The following is a 22534-nucleotide window of genomic DNA, read 5'->3' on the forward strand; positions in this document are numbered from 1 at the left end:
TAATTCTTTTTCTTGGAGGCCTAATATGAAGGAAAATGTTTTAGGAAATACTTAACCTCAAACCTAGAGGAAAGTGGTGGCTTCAGAGGCAAACAAGCATAATGGCAGACAAATGAGCTTTAAACAGAACAGTATGCCAGACCAGAATTGAAAAATGCACACAAAGAACTGGGAATACCCACTAAAAGAAGAGTTTGTTCACTGTCATGGCACTAAGAAAACAAAAATCTTTTCCACTTTGCAACATAGAATTTTTTAGTAGTGGGTTTTCTGCCTTCCAGCAAAACCTGAATCACATCCTCAGAAACCTGTTGCCTAAAAGGAATTAAAATCATATCGCCCAAAGAGTCAACTGTAGAGTGAGAAGATTACCATGAATTAGAAAGCCCTTGTTCTTTGTGAATACATTCATCCTGTGGGGTAACTTGTGATGAGTACCCCCAGCCAGGTGAAAAAGAGTGGGAAAAGCAATGAAGCCTAAGCCAAAAGGGAGTCACCAACAAGGTTTTTGGGCAGTCCCACATGATCCTGTGCAAGACCTTCTGCAACAGAAGAGGGGGATAAGCATACAAGAACATCCTTTTCCAAGAGAAGGAAATGGCATCCAATTTCCAAAAACAGAGGACTTGACACTCTGGATCAGAACTTGAGAAAATTTTTGTTCTGATGGGAGGCAAAAGATCTACCAGAGTACCCCATCTATGGACAATGTCCAGGACAACCTCTCTGTGAAGCATCCACCCATGAGAAATCTACCATAGATCTGCTCAGACTGTCTGCCACAACATTGTGCTCTGAAGGAATACTGACTGCCTGAAGAATCAATTGATGATTAATAGCAAAATCCCATGCTACGAGGGCCAGTCTGCAAAGACGATAAGACTTTTTTCCCCCATGTTTATGTACGATATGACAGTGGTATTGCCTGTGAAAACTTGAGTGGACCTGGAATCCAAAAATAATGCAAAGCCTAAAGAGCAAGCAGAAGAGCTTTCATTCCCTTGATGTTATGTTCTTTCACCTCTTGTGGCAACTAGACCCCCCCTAACCCTGATGTGGTTGGAACAAGCCCACCCAGCCTAGGTCTCAAGCATCTGTAAAAAAACTCCAGAGTGTCAGAAGGCTTCTGAAAGGGAAGGTCTGGATTTTGATATATTATCGAGCCACTACAGAAATGATTTCCTTAGGCATGACAAGTGAGACACAGGAAAGTCCGAATGGTGACAATGTTGCAGACAAATTGGCTTGAGATACCAATGGAACTTTCTTATACACAGTCTGGCAAAAGGGACCACTGGAATAATGGATACTTTGAACTCAGGACTCCTAGAAACTCTCTTGCAAAGGTAGAAGGGAATGAAAGAAAGTTGTCAAAGAAAGGATCTTGGGAGGAAGAAGAAAAACATTCATAGTAAGAATATGAACCCTGCACTCCAAGAAAACCTGGTCCTGAGAATGACTGACAGCGAAGCCCATACTGTAAAGAAGATGCATTATGAATTCCATGTCCTGCAAAAGAATCTGTGGACAGGGGTCCTGAATCACAAGAACATCCAGACCAGGCAAAATCTGCACTATATGGAGCCTGCAAAAATGCCTTGACTGGGGCTAGACATTAAAAACCCTTGGGACTGTAGAAAGACCAAAAGGCAAAGCAGAGAACTGATAATGTATGCAAGATACAGAGAACCATAAATATTTTCTGAAGAGAAGGTGTATAGGAACATGAAGCTGAGCATCTTTCATGTCCAGAGATACAAGAAAAGCCTGAGGAAGAAGCATAGGGAACAGAGACTGGAGAATCAAAATTTTGAAAGGAAATTTTAGAAAGGTGCTGAGAAAAGAAAGTACCAGAATGAGTCTCCAAGAGCACTCCTTCCTGGGAACCAAAAATATCCTGGAGTAGAAACCTGTGACCTTTCGTCAAGGAAGTACCAGCTGAATGGTACCTTGAGCCAAGAGGTCCTGAAGAGTGGGAAGAAAATGAGGCAACTGGCAAGGAGGGGATTGAAGAACCCCTGATAAAGCAGAAGAGTATTTCATACCATGAAACAGACATTGCGAATTGCTGATAGAATTCAAGACTCAAGACTCTTTGGGATTTGTTGCCAAATGGGAAAAGACAGAGTTTACCTTTAGGAAAGAGGAATCTGGCCAAGGGAAGAGGGACATGATGGCCAAACAGAAGCTGAAATGTCCAGAAAGGAAGAGTTCTGAGCCTGGGATCTTGAGCATGTTTCTCAGAAAAGTCTCTTAGAATGTCTTTTACCCTTTAAAGGCTGTTTATTATGCTTACACACAAAAGGAGCCTTACAGGTATAATTCCTCTGATATTTATGTATGGAAAACTAAGGTCTTGCACAGCTTTAAAAAGCTCTGTGGCAGCAGACTCAAACAAATTTGGGGTATCTAAAAAAGAGTAACAATTTTGCCTAAACATCCTCAGGGAGAGATTATAGACTAACCCATGAACACTACCTAATGACCGACCTGATGCAGCCGCCTTATTTGAAGCATCAGTTCCATCACAGCTGCATTTGATGGAATGATGAGCTACTTGGAAGTCAGAATCCAGCAAAAAAAAAAAAAAAGAAAGAGCGACAGAGAGCTGAAGACTTCGAAAAAGACTCAGGCATGCCAGCCACCGCCCCCCCAATTAGGAAACAGCAAGCACTAACCTAGCCATATGTACCTGGTAACCCTGAAATCTATGGTAGGAGAGGTATACACCTTACTGAACTTGTCTATTGCTCTTATACCCTTGTCTGAAAGAAAGAGTTTGGAAGAGTGAAGCTGCTTAATAGCTTTCTCAGCAGTAAGGGAAACCACATCAGAGTCAATAATGGATTCTTATACAAGAATTTCTGAAGATCAGAAACCTTACAGAACTTTTTTTTTAGAAGCAAAAGACAGACTCAAGGGCTTGGGAAGCAGACTTAAAAAGTGTCTAGAAGAGTTTCCAAAGCATGAGGAAGTGCAGAAAGCCTGGGAGAATCCTTCTGTAAGAAATCATACTATCTTCTGGACATCACACATTTGGGAACTTTCCCAATGAAAATGGTTTATGCTTTGGGGTCTGATGAAGAGGATACTCTCTTTCCTTATGTTTGGAGGCATAATTATTAAAGGGAGGGTGAAACTGGGAAAAATTAGCCAAAGATTCCTCCCCAGAATCCAAACCCTTATCCTCATCAGAAGAATCAGAAACCCCAGGCCTTGTAGTGGGGGTGGAAGACGGAAAGCCAAGTGGAAAAGGGACCAACAAACTCTGCGTATGCTTTAAACCCATAGCAGCTTTAAAAAGTCCTTGAGTGAAGTCTTAGCACTCCTTATGGGGTTCTTTGACAACTGGAACACAATACCTAGTTTTTTTCTTCTTTTTTACAGGAACATCAATATGTTGGTATAATAGTTAAGGTCACTCCATTGTATGCTAATCTTGTATTAACTGAGTGGGAAGATCTTTATGTTTTTAATAGTGAGTTTTATACACATCAGTTTGTATTTGAGATACCAGGAAGATATTTTTATTATGTGGGCAGGTAACTTGACACTTCGGGACAACTTTTTTATTTAACACATTAAATGAATCTGATTTTCTTATACTTTTCGTATCAATTTTCTACAGAGTACATTTTTTGGACATATTGGTTGTCAAGGATATTGCATCTAAAACATTTCAGTAAACTACTTACAGAAACCAATGTTTTCTAACAGTTATTTACACTGGTCTAGTTGTTACCCTGCCTTTCAGAAAAAGGCAATTATTAAACAGAAATGATTAGGTTATCAAGGATATTCTCACAAGATTCTTTGTTTAAAGATGAGATGTTGAAGTTGAGATATATATTTTTGGTTAGAGACTATACTAATGAGATTAAAAACAACTGCGAAGAGTTTGTACATGCAAAGAGGAATACGAACTATCAGCCAAACTTGAAAGACGAGTCTTTGTCTTGGGTGAAGACCATCACTTTAGATAATGGTTTAAGTAGCACTATGAACAACCTTGACCTGAATATTAATAAAACAAGAGATTATAGACTTCAGGAAAAGGTCAACAACACACTCACTCCTCATGATAAATGGTGGAGAGATGGAAAGAGTCAACTCTATAAAGTGTTTGGGGGCACACATTTCGGAGGATCTCTCTTGGACTGTGAACACAGAACAGTTGTTCAAAAATGCACACCAACATCCCCACTTTCTCAGAAGGCTCAAAAAGCAAAGCTCCTACCTACTGTTCTCACCACATTCTACAGAGGAGCAGTTGAAAGAATTCTCACTAGTAGCTTCACAGTTTGGTTTGGGAACAGTACAACAGTAGAAAGATATAAGCTACAGAGAGTGGTGGGATTTGCTGAAAAAAACATGGGCACATACCTGCCATCAATCCAGGATCTCTGTGCAGCAAGAAGCATTAAATGTGCATCCAAAATAATTTGTGACCCCTCTCACCCTGCACATGGCTGGTTTACCCAGCTGCCTTTCGGGAAGAGATATTGGGAGTATCCACTGCAAGACTACCAGGCACTTAAACAGCTTCTACCCAACATTATTGAGACTTATAAACTCTGATACCAGCCACCGATTATTTAGACACTAATCATTCACAATACATAGCTTAGCTGAAAAGTGTGCAATATCTTTCATTTTTTATTCTTTGAAGTAGCAATATATTTTCTTAGTCATGTGCAATTGCCGGTTTGTCTGATGCAGTTGAACAAAGGACAATCTTAACATGTGCAATCCTACTCTGTCATGCTGCTATGAAAACAAAATAGCAAGTTTGAGCAACTGTAGAGTCTTCTCACAGGTTTAATAATCTTCACACAGATATAATAAAAAACTTTGAAACTTTAAGCGCTTTTCGTTTGCAGACGCTTTGTCCCACGTTTTTTGATTGAGTGCTTATTTAAGAACAGTCAAATGTTTTTGTGTTAGTACTTCTGAAGAAGTTTGCATGGTTGCGAGAAGACTCTACAGTTGCTCGAACTTGTGATTTTGTTTTACTAGTTTCTTGTGCCTTGGTTTTCCCTCAGTTTGTGATGCTGCTATGAACAGTATTCTGTTGACTGTCAGGGGAGCTAGTGTGTTTTGCTGGTATTTGTTTATTTATCCTTCTGTGGGTCTTGTATTGAAAATCTTTTTAAACTGAAATGTTATACTGTTCTTGTTATCCTTGCTTCCTATGTTCTCGCTGGTGACTTACTTGGAATTTCATTTAGGCTGCACTTGTGCAGTCCTAAATGAGAGTAAAATTTACTTTGCCTTTTATTTGTATATTTACCAATAAAAAAGTACCATTAGAAAACTACCAATTAAAACTTGAAAGAATAGTTTTTTCTGAAGATTTTAGTCAAATTAGGTTTTGAGCTGAAAGTCATTTTTAAAACATGGGCTAGCATTAAATAATTGTTAAAAGCTACACCCAGACATATAGACAAAAGTACAAGTAAAATGAGTAAATGTGGTAGATGTTACCAATGCCGTTATACATTGGATTGTGAAAGCACCTTTAAGAACTATCAAAGCTTGTTATGTCCTGGTAAATTTGACTGTAACACAATTTCCTACTGCATCTCGTGACGCATTTTATGTGGGTAAAACAGAACGTCAACTTAAAAAATGTATTTATGAACATTACCATGACATCAAGAATTATGATTTAAACAACGCTTAGTGTAAACATTTAATATTATGTAGATATTTTAAGAAATTTGTATTGTTAATTTTAGAAAAGGTATAGACACATGTGAACAAGTGGGTCCATGACAAGAATATCTTAGTAAGCAGGCACTAATTTGGCAATTAAGGCTGAATGCTTATACCTTTCCAGATATCAATGACTACAGTTCTATTGCTCCTGTTTTAAAATAAATAAATATGTAGCCATAGAGTCTGACAATATGTATTAACTTACTCCCCACCCTATGCTTATGTATGTATCTCTCTTTCACGTTGCATTTGTTCTGTATAGTATTTGATTAACTGTGTAGCTTTTCTCCCCAGGCCTCCACTGAAAATGGGCTTCTGACCCAGTGGATTTTCCCAGTCAACAAATGTCAATAAATACATAAATAAAATAATTTTAATTGTGGTAGAGTATGATCAACCAGTTTAAAGTTGTTTTTATTGAACAATTTGTAGTGTGTTAATGGTGGGGTTTGCTATTCAATTAAGTGTGCAACGTCCCCACTCTGGGCCAGTAATCAAGGAGCCTGAATCCTCACCACCGACACTGGAGAGGGACATTCACTTGGAATACAAATGGATACACTCAGTATTTCCAGACGCAGACTTCTCTGAAGCAGGCACAATTTCCCTTAAGAGCACTCTGGGAACACGATCAGTCCAGGGGATGGTTTATTTCTATATTTGTCTAAACCCCCAATAAGACTCCCCACTGGCCCAGTTTAGAGTTGAGTCCTTAGCCGGGGTTCCAAGCTAAGTTCTCCTACACCCTCTCTGTGAAACCAATGCTTTATGTCCCTGCTCCAAGCAGCTGACACACACCCTAAGAGAACTGATTTGCACACACACACAAACACACAAACACACACACACACACACACACACAAACACACACACACACAAACACACACACACACAAACACACACACACACAAACACACACACACACAAACACACACACACACACACACACACACACACACACACACACACACACAAACACACACACAAACACCCCTGGGAAAGGCTGGCACAGATCCACCTGCTGTGCCCCCTTCTGCCCAGACTATAAGGTAGTTATCACTGCCACCAGAACCCCTACCAGCTACTTTAAGGTTCTTACAAGGGTACCCAATTATACTCAGTGAAATTAATATTAATACAAATGATAATTTGACCAAACAGCAAGGCTTTCAGGAGTGGCCACAGTTATCACCAAATAAATGTGCGCAAATACTCTCAAAGCATAAATATTTTCTAAAAAGGACCAAACACAGTGAAAAGTTTAAATATAAATAATAAATAACAAAAGAACAAGAAAATACTAAATATCTATTTACAGTAAACACCACAGTTTCAGCCACAGGAGATATTAAAAACAATACTGATGGAAAGTTTCACATAGTTATAGAAAAACAGTATTTAGCTAGTCTCACTATCTATTCCTTATTGACTAAAAGAATTACTGTCCTTACTTACGGAATAGAGCAAAGCAAGATGTGCGAGTGGCAGCTGTTGTCAGATCCAAGACAAAATACAGAATGTTCCTGAGACTTCAGTCTCCTCTAATGTTCAGATATTTCTGCACAGAATGATATCACACACATCTGGTCATCTGACTGTTCTCACACTATCCCCATCACTAGAAGCTAACAGGATTTTGGCACCCATGTGTTACCATACACACAGACAGAACTTTGTTCAGATGTGCTGCAGCTGCTGGAAGTCATAAAATCATAAAACCATTTTACTCTTTCTACAGGAGCAACAACCTACTCTCTAGCATAGACACTGCATCTCTGGCTCGACTCAAAACTACGGGGTAACATCTTTATGGCATAACCCATGAAGTAATTTATTTCAGATATATTTTAGTCAGGTGGATTAACCTCTTCTCTCCCAGTAAATGTTGAAACATACGCACTTAATTCAGTTACAATAATGCATGTACATTTCTTTTCTTTCCAACAGGGCACACCATTGATACATTTTAACACAAGCAGTCTTACAAATACATTTCCAGCACAAGCATCTGTACAAATCAGTTTGATATACAAATAACATAATTATTTACAAAATTCCAGCTTGCTGTGTTGGCATAAATTATACATCCACTACCCTACTTCTCCTGGCATGACTGCAGGGCCCCCTATCGTCATAAAGTGAATCAGCTGACAAAGCAGTTTTTTAAAAGTCCCTGAACAAGACAAAAGCGCTTAACTGTCTTTTGTTTGTTCATAATAAAATCTTTTTAATATGACGGCATGTGCCTGTGTGTTTCCATCGATTGTTCAGGAGGGTTGTATGAATAATGGTTAAGGTGTTTACCATACAGGTACAGGGTTTGATTCTCACCTTAAAGAAGCATGGCTAAGCTTAAAAAAGGCCCCTTGGGGCCATTAAGTTCATTAGTAAGTACAGGCCATCAGTCCTAACAAACTTATGAGGTTCTGAACCCTGCGTTACCTCTATAGGAAACCTGGTATTTCCTGCTTTAACTCTATAAAAAAGCCTGGTATTTTTTCCCTTACAAGTATCGGAAATACTCCCCCATGTCCTTCAGAAATTACCAGCCACAGTTCCCCTTTCTGTCCACAATGGATAATGGCTCAGCCTCATTTGATGTGTGAAAATCATGCCCCATGTCAGCCTCCAAATGGGCTGCAACAGAGGCAGCGGGTGTAAGAACAGAAGGTTCCTCATGCTCTTCTGACCCTAGAGACAGACAGATGCTCTGGTCACAACTTCAACTTCTTTGATAGAAAATGGATGTCCATGCAGACGGACTCATTAGTCCTGGTTCCTTCAGCGAATAATTTCAACCATTGATTCTCTAAACAGACAGAAAGGGAAGAAGGACTGCTGTACAGGATCTTAGGAACAAATGCCTTACAAATATCACACTGCTTGTGTTTGTGTTGGCATAAGGGTCCCATTAACAAGTTGCAAGGTTTGATCCTAAGATCTGGCCCATGTCTGTTTGGAGTCTGCATGTTCTCCAGGTGTCTTAGGGATTCCTCCAATTTCCAAAAAACATGCCGAGTGTTTCCATCTTAAAATTCACCAATGAATGGAGCTGTGGGCAGCAGCACAGACTTTACATCGTGCCTTACAGGGGGAAGATCTGTATAGATCAACCACTTTGGGCATTTAATGTGGTGCGCAGTATCCTCAAGAAAGCAAAACATGGATCACAGACTGCATGCTATGGCATGGCTAGACACTTGACGGTGTAAATATGGCTCTAGGTAAATCGGTAATGTTGACTAATGTTGTCAAATGGGCATGGGTACTTGTCAGTGGTAAGTGGGATGACAACCCAACCTACACCAGGGACCTATGCTAACAGCTGGAGGGATGTATGTACCCCCCCTTTGGTCAGAATGTGCCAGTCATAATGCCCAGCAGCCCTGGGTCAATAAGCTACTGTTTGGTTGCCCAGTCGGGGTTACCTGGGATAGCTCTGTTGAGTGAAAGCTGGACATAAAACCAACCAACCTGCCAAAACATGAACTAACAATTGTTACACTCAATGTAGGTTCATTGACAGGATGCAGCTTGGAAGTGCATGACATGATGGAATGGAGGAGGCTGGACATCCTAAGCATACATGAGAAAAAATGGAAGGGCAGTGCAGCAAAGACATTTGGCTTGGAATCCAGAATCTACTACTCAGGAGTAGGCAAGGCTAGAAATGGTGTGTGAACTGTGATGAGAGAGATGGTTCAGAAGGCAGTGAGGGATATCAGAATTACTGAGAGACTCATGGCCTTCAGACTACAGGGTAATGTTAGGCAGTATTCATACAATCAGCCTATGCCCCACAGCAGGGTTGTGATAGTCAGGAAAAGAGTGCATTCATACAGCAGCTGCAGGATCTACTAGGTAGAGTACACAATAGGAATTGGTGTTAATAGGGGAACTGAATGCACATACCAGGACAGACAGAACAGGATATGAGGACAGCCTGGGTCCACATTGGTGGGGGCAACGGGAATAAAGGAGAGGCCATTCTAGGCTTCTGTCTGGCAAAGGTAGCCAACACATGGTTCAGAAAAAGAGAATCATAAGAGCACATACAAGAGTGGCCAGCATGCAACTCATGTAGACTTTCTCCTAGTAAGAAAACGGTATTGGGGTAGAAACAATGATTGGAAAGTCATCCCCAGTGAAACAGTCGGCCCACAGCATAAACCACTGGCTGACACAATCAGCTGCAAGCAATGGTCAGAGATGGCTCAAAGGTCAACAGAGACCATGCTGAAGACCTGGACGTTGACTGGAAAAGAAGTACAACACCTCAAGGGATTGCTCAGGGCACCCCAAGAAGAGGAGGAAATAGATGGAGTTGAAGAAGAATGTCAGCACCTAAAAATAGCATGTGTGAGGACTACAGAACAGATATGTAGCTGAGCCAGGTATGGAAATAAGGTACATAAGGAAAGCTGGTGGTGTAATGCAGAAGTCCAGGCGGTTATCAAAAGAAAGAAGGAGTGCAGGAAAAACTGGGAGACAAAAAAGACAGACCAGCCTATGAAGAAATACTGGCTGGCTAACAAAGAAGCTAAGAAAAGAGTTGCAGTAGCAAAGAACAATGCATCAGAGGCACCCTACCAGTTTCAGAAAAGTGACTCAGCAGGTGGCACAAAGAACCTATATCAGGTTGCAAGGCAAAGACAGAAAGATAAAGAAGATAGTCAGACACCCTTCATAAGGGACGCCACCAACAACCTGCTCACCAGTCCACAGGACATCAAAGGCAGATGAAAGGAGTATTTCCAGCAGCTTCTGAATGAAAAAAACCCCACAGAAGCTGTACCACCCCAGACATAGCCTACGATCAGAGAAGAGGAGCCCACTCTAGAAGAAGTATGAATAGCACTAAGGAAAATTACGTCAGGGAAAGCAGCAGGCTCAGATGGAGGTCAAAGCAGGTATGACACAGATGCTGGGTGAGATAAGGGAGAAATGGCTCCTGAGGGTACTCATAAGGTTTATAGGCAAGTACTAGGCTATTAATCCTAGGGCCTATATAAGCCTAGCTAAAAAGGAACCTTGGCTTTTGCCACCCAAGAAAATCATTTTCTTGCACGATCTGTTGTCCCTGTTGAGCAGAGCCACAGAAGTGATCCCCAGGGCGAATTTCCTATTTCCCATCCAATCATCAAGACTTTTCTTGAAGAGTGCTAATGAGGAGCTTTGTTCGATATAGATAGGTAGTTTGTTCCAGGGTATGGGAAGTCTCTGGGACAGAAATCCGTCCCTCCAGCATGTTCTGTTTATTGTAGTGACAAGGTTTAGGTCCCTAGAGCGTGTAGCTCGGAAGGACTGGGATTTCTTTAAGTGGAGCATGTCCAACAGCTCTGGGTTTGACATAGCTTTGTATGTTAGGCAGAGATTGCTTCTGAGTAGGCGATATGCAATGGAGTAAAGCTAGAGTCTTTTTGAGATGGTCTGCAAGGGCATCTGTTTGAGGCCGGTAATCCTCTTTGTGAGGTATTTATGTGGCCTTTCCAGTTGCTGTAGATGTCTTGTGAGGTACATACCAAAAGGGGCGTTGTACTCTATAATGGGTCTAATGAGCAATGGATAGAGGGGAACAATGACCTTTTATTTCCTGGATGAGAAACCTTTTGTGATGAAGTGTGCCACGTAGAAGGATTACCTGACTACTGTGGCAATGTGATTATCAAAGAAGAGACTACAGTCCACCTGTGTCCCAAGGTCTCTTATCACACTTTCAGTGTTAGACTACCGCCTATGTGGTAGTTCATGGTTACAGAGTTTTTACCAAAGGGGATGACAATGCACTTTTTGGCATTGAGCTTGAGGCCATGGCTTTGACATCTGGCATCTGTCTCAGTGTGGCCCTTTTACAGGATGTCCACATAGTTAGGAATTGCAGTCATCTGCGAACTTCATTAGCCAAAGACCTTCTGTGTTAGCCTGTACTGCAGAGAAGTAGATACCAAACAGGAGAGGACCCAGGAATGAACCCCGTGGTACTCCACTTGTCACTGGTCTAAAGTCAGATTTGGAGTCTGCTACTTTCACATTGTGGGTTCCATCAATGAGCCAGTTGGTAACCATCTTGTAACACAGGGATTTATACCTAGTTTATTGAGTTTATCTACAATTCCAGAGTGGGGGATGGTGTTGAAAGTCTTGGCGAGATCTAGATAAGCTGTGTGAACCACCTTATCCTCATCTACAGCTTTGGTGACTGCTTCAAAGACGTCTATCAGGTTTAGGAGACATGTTCTGCCATTTACAAACCCAAATTTGGTGGGGTCCAGAGTTTGGAGATTACCAATATCTTTGTTTATAAGTTCCATGATGATACGTTCCATGGTCTTGCAGACCAGGCTTGTCAGGCTAATGGGGCAGTAGTTCCCAGGGTCCATGGTGGCTCCCCCTTTGTGGAGTGGGATAACCATAGCTGTGTGCCATTCAGTGGGCACAAAGCCTGAGATGAGGCTATGACTGAACATAGTACTTGGGTGGGGTGCCAGTTCATTCTGTAATTCGTGTAGAACGCAGCTTGGGATGTTGTCAGGTCCCATGGATGCGGTGTTCTTGGCTTTGGAGAGTGTAGTTTATACCTCTGCAGCCTTGACTACAGGGACTTTGAATTCTTCCGGTATAGAGATGGGCCCTTTAGGGGGTGGGGGGGGGGTAAAGTTAGCACTGAACCTATCTGCCAGGATGTTGGCAATATCAGTTGGTTCTGTATATTTAGTGTCATTGTGCTGTACCTCAGAGCAGATCTGAGTGTTGCCATTGAGATTCTTGACATAGCTATAGAATGTTTTGTGGTTGTCTTTAGAATCAGTGGCGATTTTGTTTTTGTAACTAGCTTTGGAGGATTTTATGAGGGATCTCAGCTTCTTACTAAGGCTGACCAGGGAGTTCCTCCAATCAAGGGATTTTACTCTTTTTTGCAACAGTTTTTCTTCTATTGTACAGTTTATGGCAGGGGACCACCAGATTGGCTTCTTTTTTTTTTTTGAGGATAGCATCTTGGTTCTGTTAGGGATAGCACGATCCATGCACTTGTGTAAGTGCTTATAAAGTCCATTTGTGTAGGATTCAGCAGTCATACCTCTACTGTCCGTCTGTATGGGTGATGTGAAGTTTGCCACTTTTGTCTTAAGAAGCGTGAATTTGGTTTGGAGAAATTTTTTACAGTGGTTTCCGTAATGGGGGGTGGGGGCGGGATGTGGATGTCTAGGGTGATTAGCTTGTGGTCGGATCTGACCAACGAGGAACTGACCTCTGGTGTGGAACAACGGTCGCCCATGTTGGTAATGACCAGATCTAGGATATTGCTGCCCCTGGTGGGGGTGTGGATTAGTTGATCCAAACCATTGGAATATATGAATTCCAGAAAACGTTGAGCAAAAGAGTTGGTACAAGGAGTAGTTTTCCCAGTTAATGGTGGGGTAGTTGAAACTGACCATAATTAGGGTGTTGGGTTGTACCCTAATATTTTCTAGTGCATCATGAAATGAGGAGTGGGAATCCTAGGGCATGGTGGGGGATCTGTAGCAAGCTACAATTTGGTGTGGAGCGAAAGCCATATCCCAGATGACTGCAGAATAAGCATTCTTGTTCCAGTGTACAAGAACAAAGAAGACACTCAAACGTGGGCAGTACAGAGGTATCAGACTCCTGTTACATTGTATGAAAGTTCTGGACAGGGTGACACATCTACACAGAGTAGTACAGTAAGATGAGAGATGAGCAGTTTGGATTCAGATCAGGTTCCAGCACAAGTGACCCACGGTTTGCAGCGAGACAGATAGTTGAGAAGAAGTTAGAGATGAGGAAAAGTCCAACCGGGCATTCCTAGACGTGGAGAAAGTATATGACAAGCTCTCAAGAAAGCCAATTTGGGTAGCATGGCAGTGGTTTGAAATCCAGAAACATTGGAAGAATTAGTACAAGCTATGTACAAGGACCCAATGACTCTAGTATAAACAGTGTTCGGTCTCAGAGGGGTTCTTAGTGGGGGTGGGTGTGCACCACGGTTCAGTTCTGAGGTAACTAATGTAGGCCAGCACCGGTGTGAACAGAAGTAAACAGGCGGGGAGAAACTCAACACAGTTGCTGTATGCAGACGATGTCTCATTACAGGCAGACTCTGAGCAAAAACGTCAGCAAAGAATAGGGGAATGGAATGCAAAACTGAATGCACATGGGATGAAACGAAGTACAGATGAGACAGTGGCAATGGCAGCAAACTAGGGAAATCATAAGATGCTTTGAATTGTTATAAAAGGGAACATAGTGGAACAGGTTAATGGCTTCAAGTATCTGGGAGGGGTGGTTGAGTAAAAGAGAAGTCTGAATGAAGGAGGTCAAAGCTAGAATCAGAGGGGCTGCAGCCTTCTGGAAGAGAGTGTTGGGGTAGTGTATGATAGAAGAATGTCAAAGAAGCTGAAAAGTTGGGTGTGCAAAACAGTGGTGCGACCATTACTACTGTATGATAGAGAAACCTCGGTAGTAAAGGCAGAGCAGATGAGAAAGCAAGAGGCAATGGAAATGAAGTGCCTGAGAAGGGTGGTAGGATGCACAATGTAAGACAGACAAAGAAACGAGGACATAAGAGCAGAAGCCAGAGTAGCTCCAACTGCAGAAAAGATGAAAGAAAACAGATTATGCCGGTTCGTGCACATGTGCAGAAAAGCAGAAAACAATCTGGTGAAGATTTGGGACAGACAGGAGAAGGTAAGAGGAAACAAGGGCATCCTGTAAAGAGGTGGATGGATTTTGACAGAAGATCTGAAACAGTCAAGCATGTGTCAAAGAAGGCAGAAGTTTGGCACTAAATCGAGCGAGATGGTGACAGTTAACACAACATCCTGACCCATGTAGAAAGTGGGAAAAAAAGTGGATGATGATGTGGTTGTGATCTGCACCCAAACAAAGAAGGCACTTCTCATGTCTATCTTTATGGGGAAACTGAAGTCCCCAGTGGGGTATTTGTCTGTCCTAGGCTTGCAGAACTATCAGAACTTTCAGTCTGAATTCAACACACAGCATTTGGACTGGTAGCATAGAAGTTCTGAGGATATGGCGCTCGTACATCACTTATGTACCTTATACCGGAGGTGTAAGACATACATCTAATGTATGGCAAGTGGGAAGAGCCCAAGGCTTTGGTATGCTGGCCAATCATATGGCTATTATCCAGCAGGATAACATATTGCAAGGTATTCTGCAACAGTGATTAAGGAAGCACATCTTACTTATCAAAAACATGCTACTACTTCACAGCAGTGTATACAGAGTACTTCACAACTATTAAAAAAGTACAGTTTTGTACCTACCATAAATGTAGATGTTCGAAGATCCACATTGCTGCAGTCCTAACACTAGGGTAGTCCGCTGTCCCAGTCGGCCCGAATACCAAAGTATAAGGCTGACGTCGGTCAAGGCGCATTTGTCTGACATCAGGACGTCAGGGTACAAATGCGCATGACCGTCGTCATATCCTCAGTCTTTTCTTGCCCCAGATGTCAGAAGACCCTAAAAAGATAAGGCCAAAACCAAAAAACACCAAACACTCCTGTACCTAATATATGTACAATATATACAAATTTACCAAAATAGAACCCCACCCACACAACCACCCCTAAACACAGAGGGGAAGGAGGGAGGGTAAATTGGACTGCAGCAATGTGGATCTTCGAACATCTACATTTATGGTAGGTACAAAACTGTACTATGTTCTTCATCTCACATTGCTGCAGTCCTAACACTTGGGTAGAATCCCAAAGCAGAGGTAAGGGAGGATGGCCAATCTATAATGAAGCAGGAGCTGCCAACATGCCCTGCAACACAGCAGTGGCAAAACCAGCCCTGGATTTAGAATAGAGAGGAAGGTGGTAATGCTTGGAGAAAGTATGCACTGAACTCCAAGTAGCTGCCTCCAAAATATCCTTAGTTGCCACCCCCCTTAGAAATGCTGTTGAAGTGGCAGTAGCCCTAGTGGAATGAGGCCTAATCCCAGCTGGAATCTCCTTGCCATGATGGGAATAACAGAATGCAATGCAAAACCCAATCCACTTAGATATAGTTTGTTTTGACACAGGCTTGCCCTGAGAACTCAAAGCAAAAGAAACAAACAACTGCTGAGACTGCCTAAAATCCCTAGTCCTGCTTAAATAATAACGCAACTGCCTGTGTACATCTAAAGTGTGCAAAATCTTTTCCCCTATTTTGGGGATCTGCATAAAAAGTAGGCAAATGAATAGTTTGGTTTAAAGCCACACTAGAAACCACCTTAGGCATAAAGGAAGGATTAGTGCGTAATGATACCCTATCCTTATGGAAAATCAAAAAAGGCTCAACCGCCATAAGGGCCTGCAATTCAGAAACCCTTCTTGCAGAAGTAATGGCCAACAAAAAAGCAGTCTTCCATGACAAGTATTTCAATTCAGCAGTAGCCGCAGGCTCAAAAGGTTGTAGAGTAAGTTTCTCCAACACAAAATTGAGGTCCCAAGCAGGAGTAGGAGCTCTACGTGGGGGTCTTATATTCTTTGCCCCTCTAAGAAATTGCTTGAACAAAGGATGAGAAAACAATGGTGGGTCACAATCAAAGTGAGCCGAAATTGCTGCAGCATGAATCTTAATGGAAGAGAAAGACAAACCTTTGTCCAATAACTCAGTAAGATATTGAAGAGCCACACTCAAATTAGGCTCAGAAACATCCAAATCCTTTGCTGCACTCCAAAATAAAAATCTCTTCCATTTTTCTGCATACACTTTACGTGTACTAGGTCTTCTGGCTTCCATAATCACATTCAAAACTTGTTGAGGAAGTTGAGACCTGCTGTGGTTCAAAACAGAATATGCCAGGCTGTTAGATGAAGAGAGTGAAGCTTGACATTGAGTAGATGACCGTCCCTCTGAGACAAAAGGTGTGGAATTAAAGGTAAAGGCCATGGAGGCTTCCTTACCAGATTCCTCAGTAATGGGTACCAGTGTTGCCGAGGCCAATCTGGAGCTATCAAAATCATTCTTGGCTTGTCTTGTCTGACCTTTAGGAGTACCTTTGGGAGGAGAGGCAGAGGTGGAAAGGCATACACATGAAGATTTTCCCAACTGAACGAAAGAGCATCCACTTTCCAAGCTGTGTGATGAAACCTTTTCGTGCAAAACTTTGGCAGCTGGTGGTTTAGTGGAGAAGCGAACAGATCTATGTCTGGAGTTCCCCATGACACTGTCAATTTTCAAATACATGAAGATCCAGTTTCCACTCGTGGGGATCCATGATTTGCCTGCTTAACACATCTGCTAAGGAGTTCTGTGCTCCTGGCAGAAACCTTGCCTGAAGATTTAGCTGCAAGCTGAGCAGTCTCCCACAAAATCATTGCTTGCCTGCATAGAGGATAAGAATGTGTTCCCCTTGCTTGTTGATGTACCACATGACAGTTGTGTTGTCTGTTAGAATCAACACCTGCCCTGGAAGAAGTAACTCCTTGAAAGCCATTAATGCAAACTGGACTGCTAACATCTCCTTCATGTTGATATGTAGATGCTGTAGTCTGGCAGGCCACTTGTCTTGTATCCACTTTCCATTCAGATGAGCTCCCAAGCTATGTCTGAGGCATCTGTCGTTAGAATCTGACTCGCCTCTGGCCGGGTCACAGAGAGTCCCTTGTTTAGGTGACATTCCTGAGCCCACCACAAAAATTCCTTTTGAATGCAAGGTATTATTGGAATGACAGTGTCCAAATCCTGGCAGTGCTGTGTCCATACATTTTTGAGATACCATTGCAGCTTCCTCATATGCAGTTTGGCATTGGGAAGCACCAGAATACAAGATGCCATGAACCCTAAGGCTTGAAGGACTGTCCTTGCAGTCAGCCCGGACTGATGAGATAGTTGATGGAAGTAAAGGGATAGACTCTTTTGTTTGTCCGGGGTTAAAAGGCCATCTGGGCTGCTGTATTCAGTCTCACACCCAGAAAGCACATGTCTTGAGAGGGTACTAGACTGGACTTTATTTCGTTCACAGAATACCCCAGGCATCTTAGCACTGCTATCACATATTCCAGATGCTGCAGAAGCTCGTCCTTTTCTTGAGCCAGAATCAGACAGTCGTCCAAGTAAGGATAGATTTGTATTCCTTTTAGCCTGAAGAAAGCTATGACTGGAGCCAGAACTTTTGTGAATACTCTGGCAGTAGATAAGCCAAAGGGCAATGCAGAGAACTGATAATGGGAATTCCCAGCTCGGAAACGCAGATACTTCCTGCAACTGAGTCTGATAGGCACATGAAGGTAAGCCTCCTTGAGATCTAAAGTTACCATCCAGTGATCTTTGCCCAGCAGAGGTAAAAGCTGTTGTAACGTCAACATTTTGAACTTGGGAATGTCCAGATAAGTGTTGAGGATAGACAAATCCAAAATTGGTCTCCACGTGTTCCCCTTTTTTGGTAATAGGAACAGGCGAGAATAAAATCCTAGGCCCCTTTCTGGCACAGGAACCGGCTGAATGGCCCCTATCTGGAGTAACACAGAAATTTGCTTGTGAGCCTCTTTTCTTTGCATAGGAGGAATGTCTGGCATGCCTTTGAAAGGAGGCAAGGTATGGAAATAAAACCTGTAACCGTGGTTAACGATATCCAATACCCATCTGTCTTGGGTAATAACACTCCAATTTTCTTTGAAAAGTGCCAGCCTTCCTCCCAAAGGTGCTGCCAGACGAGAAGGCTCTGGCAGCTGAAAAGGCAGGTCATTGGGTCTGCTTACGAAAGGACTGACCCCTGCCCTCACCAGAAGACTGGGCAGGTGAACTCCTGTTCTAGGCCTAAAAGAACCTTGAGCTCTGCCCCTACCACGTCTAGATCTACCCCTAGACTGAGAATCATAAGAAGGATATGTCCACCCCTTAGTAGGCCAATTTCTACTAAACTTTGGAGGCTGAACCTGCAAAAAATCTTTAACAGTCTGCATAGACTTAGCCTTGTCCTCCATTTTCTTTAAAACTGCCTCCACAGGCACCAAATAACACATCAGATTGTAAAGGAGCATCTAAAATCCTTGTCTTTACATGTTCAGCTAAATTCTGATCCCTCAGCCAGGCATGCCTGCGAAGAACAGAACCAGTGGCTGCCACCCTCGAAGAGGCCTGTACAGCATCAAAACCACATTGCAAGGAATGCTTACCCACCTGTTCAGAAACATGAACTAAATCCTGCAACTCTTTACACTCAATACCTTCCGCCAGAGCATCTACCTTAGACTTCAATTGTGTAAGGAGATAATTTTGGTATTTCAACATGTGAAATTGGCAATTCAAAGCCCTCATGGCTAAAGTGGAAGAAGTATACACCTTCTTTCCCCATCTATCCAAAGCCCTTGCCTCTTTATCAGAAGGAACAGGATTTTTAACAACAGAAGCCTTAACACCTTTAGGGCCCTGAGAAACAGTTTCTGGGTCTGCCCTTGGACTCTTAAAAAGATACTTATGAGCTTCAGGCACCCTTTTATACCTATCCGGTTTAACTGGGGCAGGTGGCAAAGAATCAGGGTTCAGGGTAGCCTCTGCAAAAACATCCTCTACCACATCCAGAACAGGAGGTATAGCCAAAGGCCTATGCTGGGGTAGAAACAAAAATTCCCCAAGCCTTTTCCTGGAATCAGAGAAATCTTGACCTTCCCATTTAAAATGCTCCCTCATGGAATGAAGAGTCTCTGAAAATGAAAAATCCTCAGGAGGAGAAGCCGAAGGAGTAGAATCATCTACATCAGAATCAGAATAAGGAGGATACTCCTGCAAGTCTTCAGCCGAAGACTCAGAAGCCTCCGAACACTGCTCAAAACTCTCAAGCTCAGGTTCCACCCTAGGCCTCTTATCGGGGGGGGGCATAGAACCTCTAATCATAGTAATCAAATCTTCTGCCATTTTAAGCATATGCTTCTTAGGCAGAGACCCTGAAGAACTAGGGGAGACCCCCACTGAAGTTAACCCTGGCCTGCCTCTAGAAGAAGCCTTGGAAACAGAAGGGGAGGGCCTAACCACCTTAGGAAGGGAGGGGAGGACAGCTACCTGAGAAGCCCCTTCAGCTTGGCCTACCTCCTGAGAGGACACATCTTGTAACAGTAAAGTCTCTCCCTGAGAATCCAAAGGAACTTCTGGCAGAACCACCGGCTCCACGAGCCCTCTAAAGAACCGGCGTCCGGGACAGGCGGTTCTTCAACCCTAGGCTTCGCTGCTTTGTCCTTGCGCTTTTTAGGCGAAGCGGGCGGAGCATCCGACGGCATGTTGTAATTACAACGCTTCCCAAAAACTAACCTGGCACAATCTAATCTTCTCTTAATAGTGCGTTTGTTAAATCTAGCACAAGAGCGACAGCCAACAACGTCGTGCTCAGGCCCTAAGCAAGGTATACACAAGGTATGATAATCCCTATGAGGTATCTGTTTCCCACAAGAAATACAGTTATTCACTTTTTCTGACATCCGGTTAAATACTGAGGCAAGAAAAAACAAAATATTCCCCAACGGGGTACTTAGCCAACTTTGATTCGGTCTGAAACTCCGACTTCAGAAAATTTCAGAACGCCAACCTGCACTCGCAATACTGCTTCTGCATCGGACCATGCGGCAAAAAAGACTGAGGATATGACGTCGGTCATGCGCATTTGTACCCTGACGTCCTGATGTCAGACAAATGCGCCTTGACCGACGTCAGCCTTATACTTTGGTATTCGGGCCGACTGGGACAGCGGACTACCCTAGTGTTAGGACTGCAGCAATGTGAGATGAAGAACATCTGGCTCTACTGCATTTACAAATAATTCATTTAACGAATAAGCAGAGAAACACAGTAAAGGGCATCCTGTTTTGTTTGCACATCATAGTAAATTCATGCTGACTGCAGCAGCACACGTGAATAGCTGCCTTGTGTCAACATCAGTATTTCCAAACTGAAAATTCAGTACCTATCCGCAGACCAAAAGTTGCATGAAGCTCTTACTACCTTTAAATGTCCTACCTATGAACTAGAACATATGAACTAGAACCTATTCCAATCAGTAACAAGAGCTATGACATGTTACGTAAAATTAAGAAAAATATTCTAGAAGGCCTGCTCCATACCTGGAATCAAATAATGTCCCATCCAGCAAAGTTCCATTGTAGTGGTACCGCACAAAATCTGAAACCTGCACTTTGCGGTTACAGTTTTCAGGCATTTGATAAGTCTGGATTTGAAGCTCATCAGCAGGATTCCAGATATCCATCATAAGAACATCAAAATGCAGAATTGCATCAGGTGGGATTGTACCTGCTGTAAATTAAAATACTTTATTAGCATAGAAACAAGCCTAAGCAATGCTAGAAAAGCCATGTTACAATGTTTATTTGCTTGAATGCTGAGCTTAAAACAAAAGCTTTCCAGTAGTACTATAGACAGTAGTAGTATAAAGGTTTCCATTACTGCTCTAAAGAAAAGTAATAGGAAGTGAGAGTGATAGCAAATCAACAAGACAAGAATAACATTTTCAAGGAATACAACATGTAAATATAAAGAGTTTTTGATAAAGTTCTGTAGTGTGGCGGACGAAAACGCTTAACGTATTTTGTGACTTGTGAATAAATTGGGAGTATTTTACCATCTGGACTCTTCTTTGGTATCAGGTCTGGTTCCACGAGGTGTGTTGGTTTTATGTAAATATAAATAAATTACACTGATGAAATAGGTTAAATAACCTAAACAACATACATTTGCATTTGTTTACAAACCTAACATACATTTGGGTCATGGTTGTGAAAAAGGCACAACTGTGAACAATCACCATGGTACTTAAGCAATAAACGCTGCATAGCTATAGGTCCAAAAACACTTTGCTACTCATGCATAAACACACAAACAATGCAAGCAGTCTCTTGCAGCCTTGCAGTAGCAAGATGTCCTTCCATATTACTTTTTCATTAAAGAAGGGAAGTCCCGTCTTGGACAGACCAATGCTCGGCCACATACCTCTCAACCTGGAAACATCAAAAATCTGGACAAGGGCCATGAAAAATAGGTACAAATCTGTACGCTGATTAACAACTAATTTGCATACATAATTACATAACCCCACCCACTCCAATGAAATCGTGGGATTCCAACTTTCGAACACAAACTGAAGAACAGGCAACCAAATATGGCACCAGAGTCTCCCCCCCCCCCCCGCCCCTGCAGCCATTCCAATGTCCCATTACCTGGCTATTTCGCCCCATTTACCATAAACACTAATGTGTGCATACTGCTTTACTTCTACAATGACTATTTGGATTTTATTTTTACATTTTGCAGCACATCAATGCACAAACACTAACAGACATCTGATAAACAAAGTAATACTGTCTCACAATGAAAATAGACTTGGCATTAAAACTTCTCTGCCCTTGAAACTCATTCATTGAAACAGCAGTGAAACCTGCAACACATCCAAAGAAAATGCATCTGGCCAGTGGTGGATAAACATTACCTTTGGGCTGTTTTCAATTGCAAACAAAACAAGAAACATACATGTGTTCTTTTCTTTGATACACCTTCCTGACTTATTAAGTTATTCTCTCTCTTTCGGCTTTTCCCGGTCGCCAGAGCAGATCACCTTGTCCGCTCATGATTGGCAGTGTTTTACGGTGTAGAGTTGCCAGCCCGGCACCCAACCTTCCACAGAAGGCACACATGCACGCACTCACGCCTAGGACCAATTTTAGCATGTCCAATCCACTTGCAGCATGTCTTTGGGGATGTGGGAGGAAACCATGAAGCATCCGGAGGAAGCCCACACAACCACAGGGAGGACATGAAGACTCTGCACAGAAGACAC

General features: G+C 42.4%; 1 protein-coding gene across 2 annotated transcripts in view; it reads right to left on the minus strand.

Annotated features, from left to right (window-relative positions):
* FKBP9 (FKBP prolyl isomerase 9) overlaps positions 1-22534 on the minus strand; it is a 451574-nt gene that overhangs the window by 268387 nt on the left and 160653 nt on the right. For both annotated transcript variants that reach the window (XM_044063002.1, XM_044063003.1), the window contains exon 3: positions 20808-20997. In XM_044063002.1, coding sequence (XP_043918937.1) covers positions 20808-20997 — 190 coding nt within the window. The remainder of the gene's footprint in view (positions 1-20807; positions 20998-22534) is intronic.

The sequence above is a fragment of the Protopterus annectens genome, chromosome 2.part1 (assembly GCF_019279795.1).
Source record: "Protopterus annectens isolate FY-2018-M chromosome 2.part1, PAN1.0, whole genome shotgun sequence".
In the NCBI taxonomy this organism is placed as follows: Eukaryota; Metazoa; Chordata; order Ceratodontiformes; family Protopteridae; genus Protopterus; species Protopterus annectens.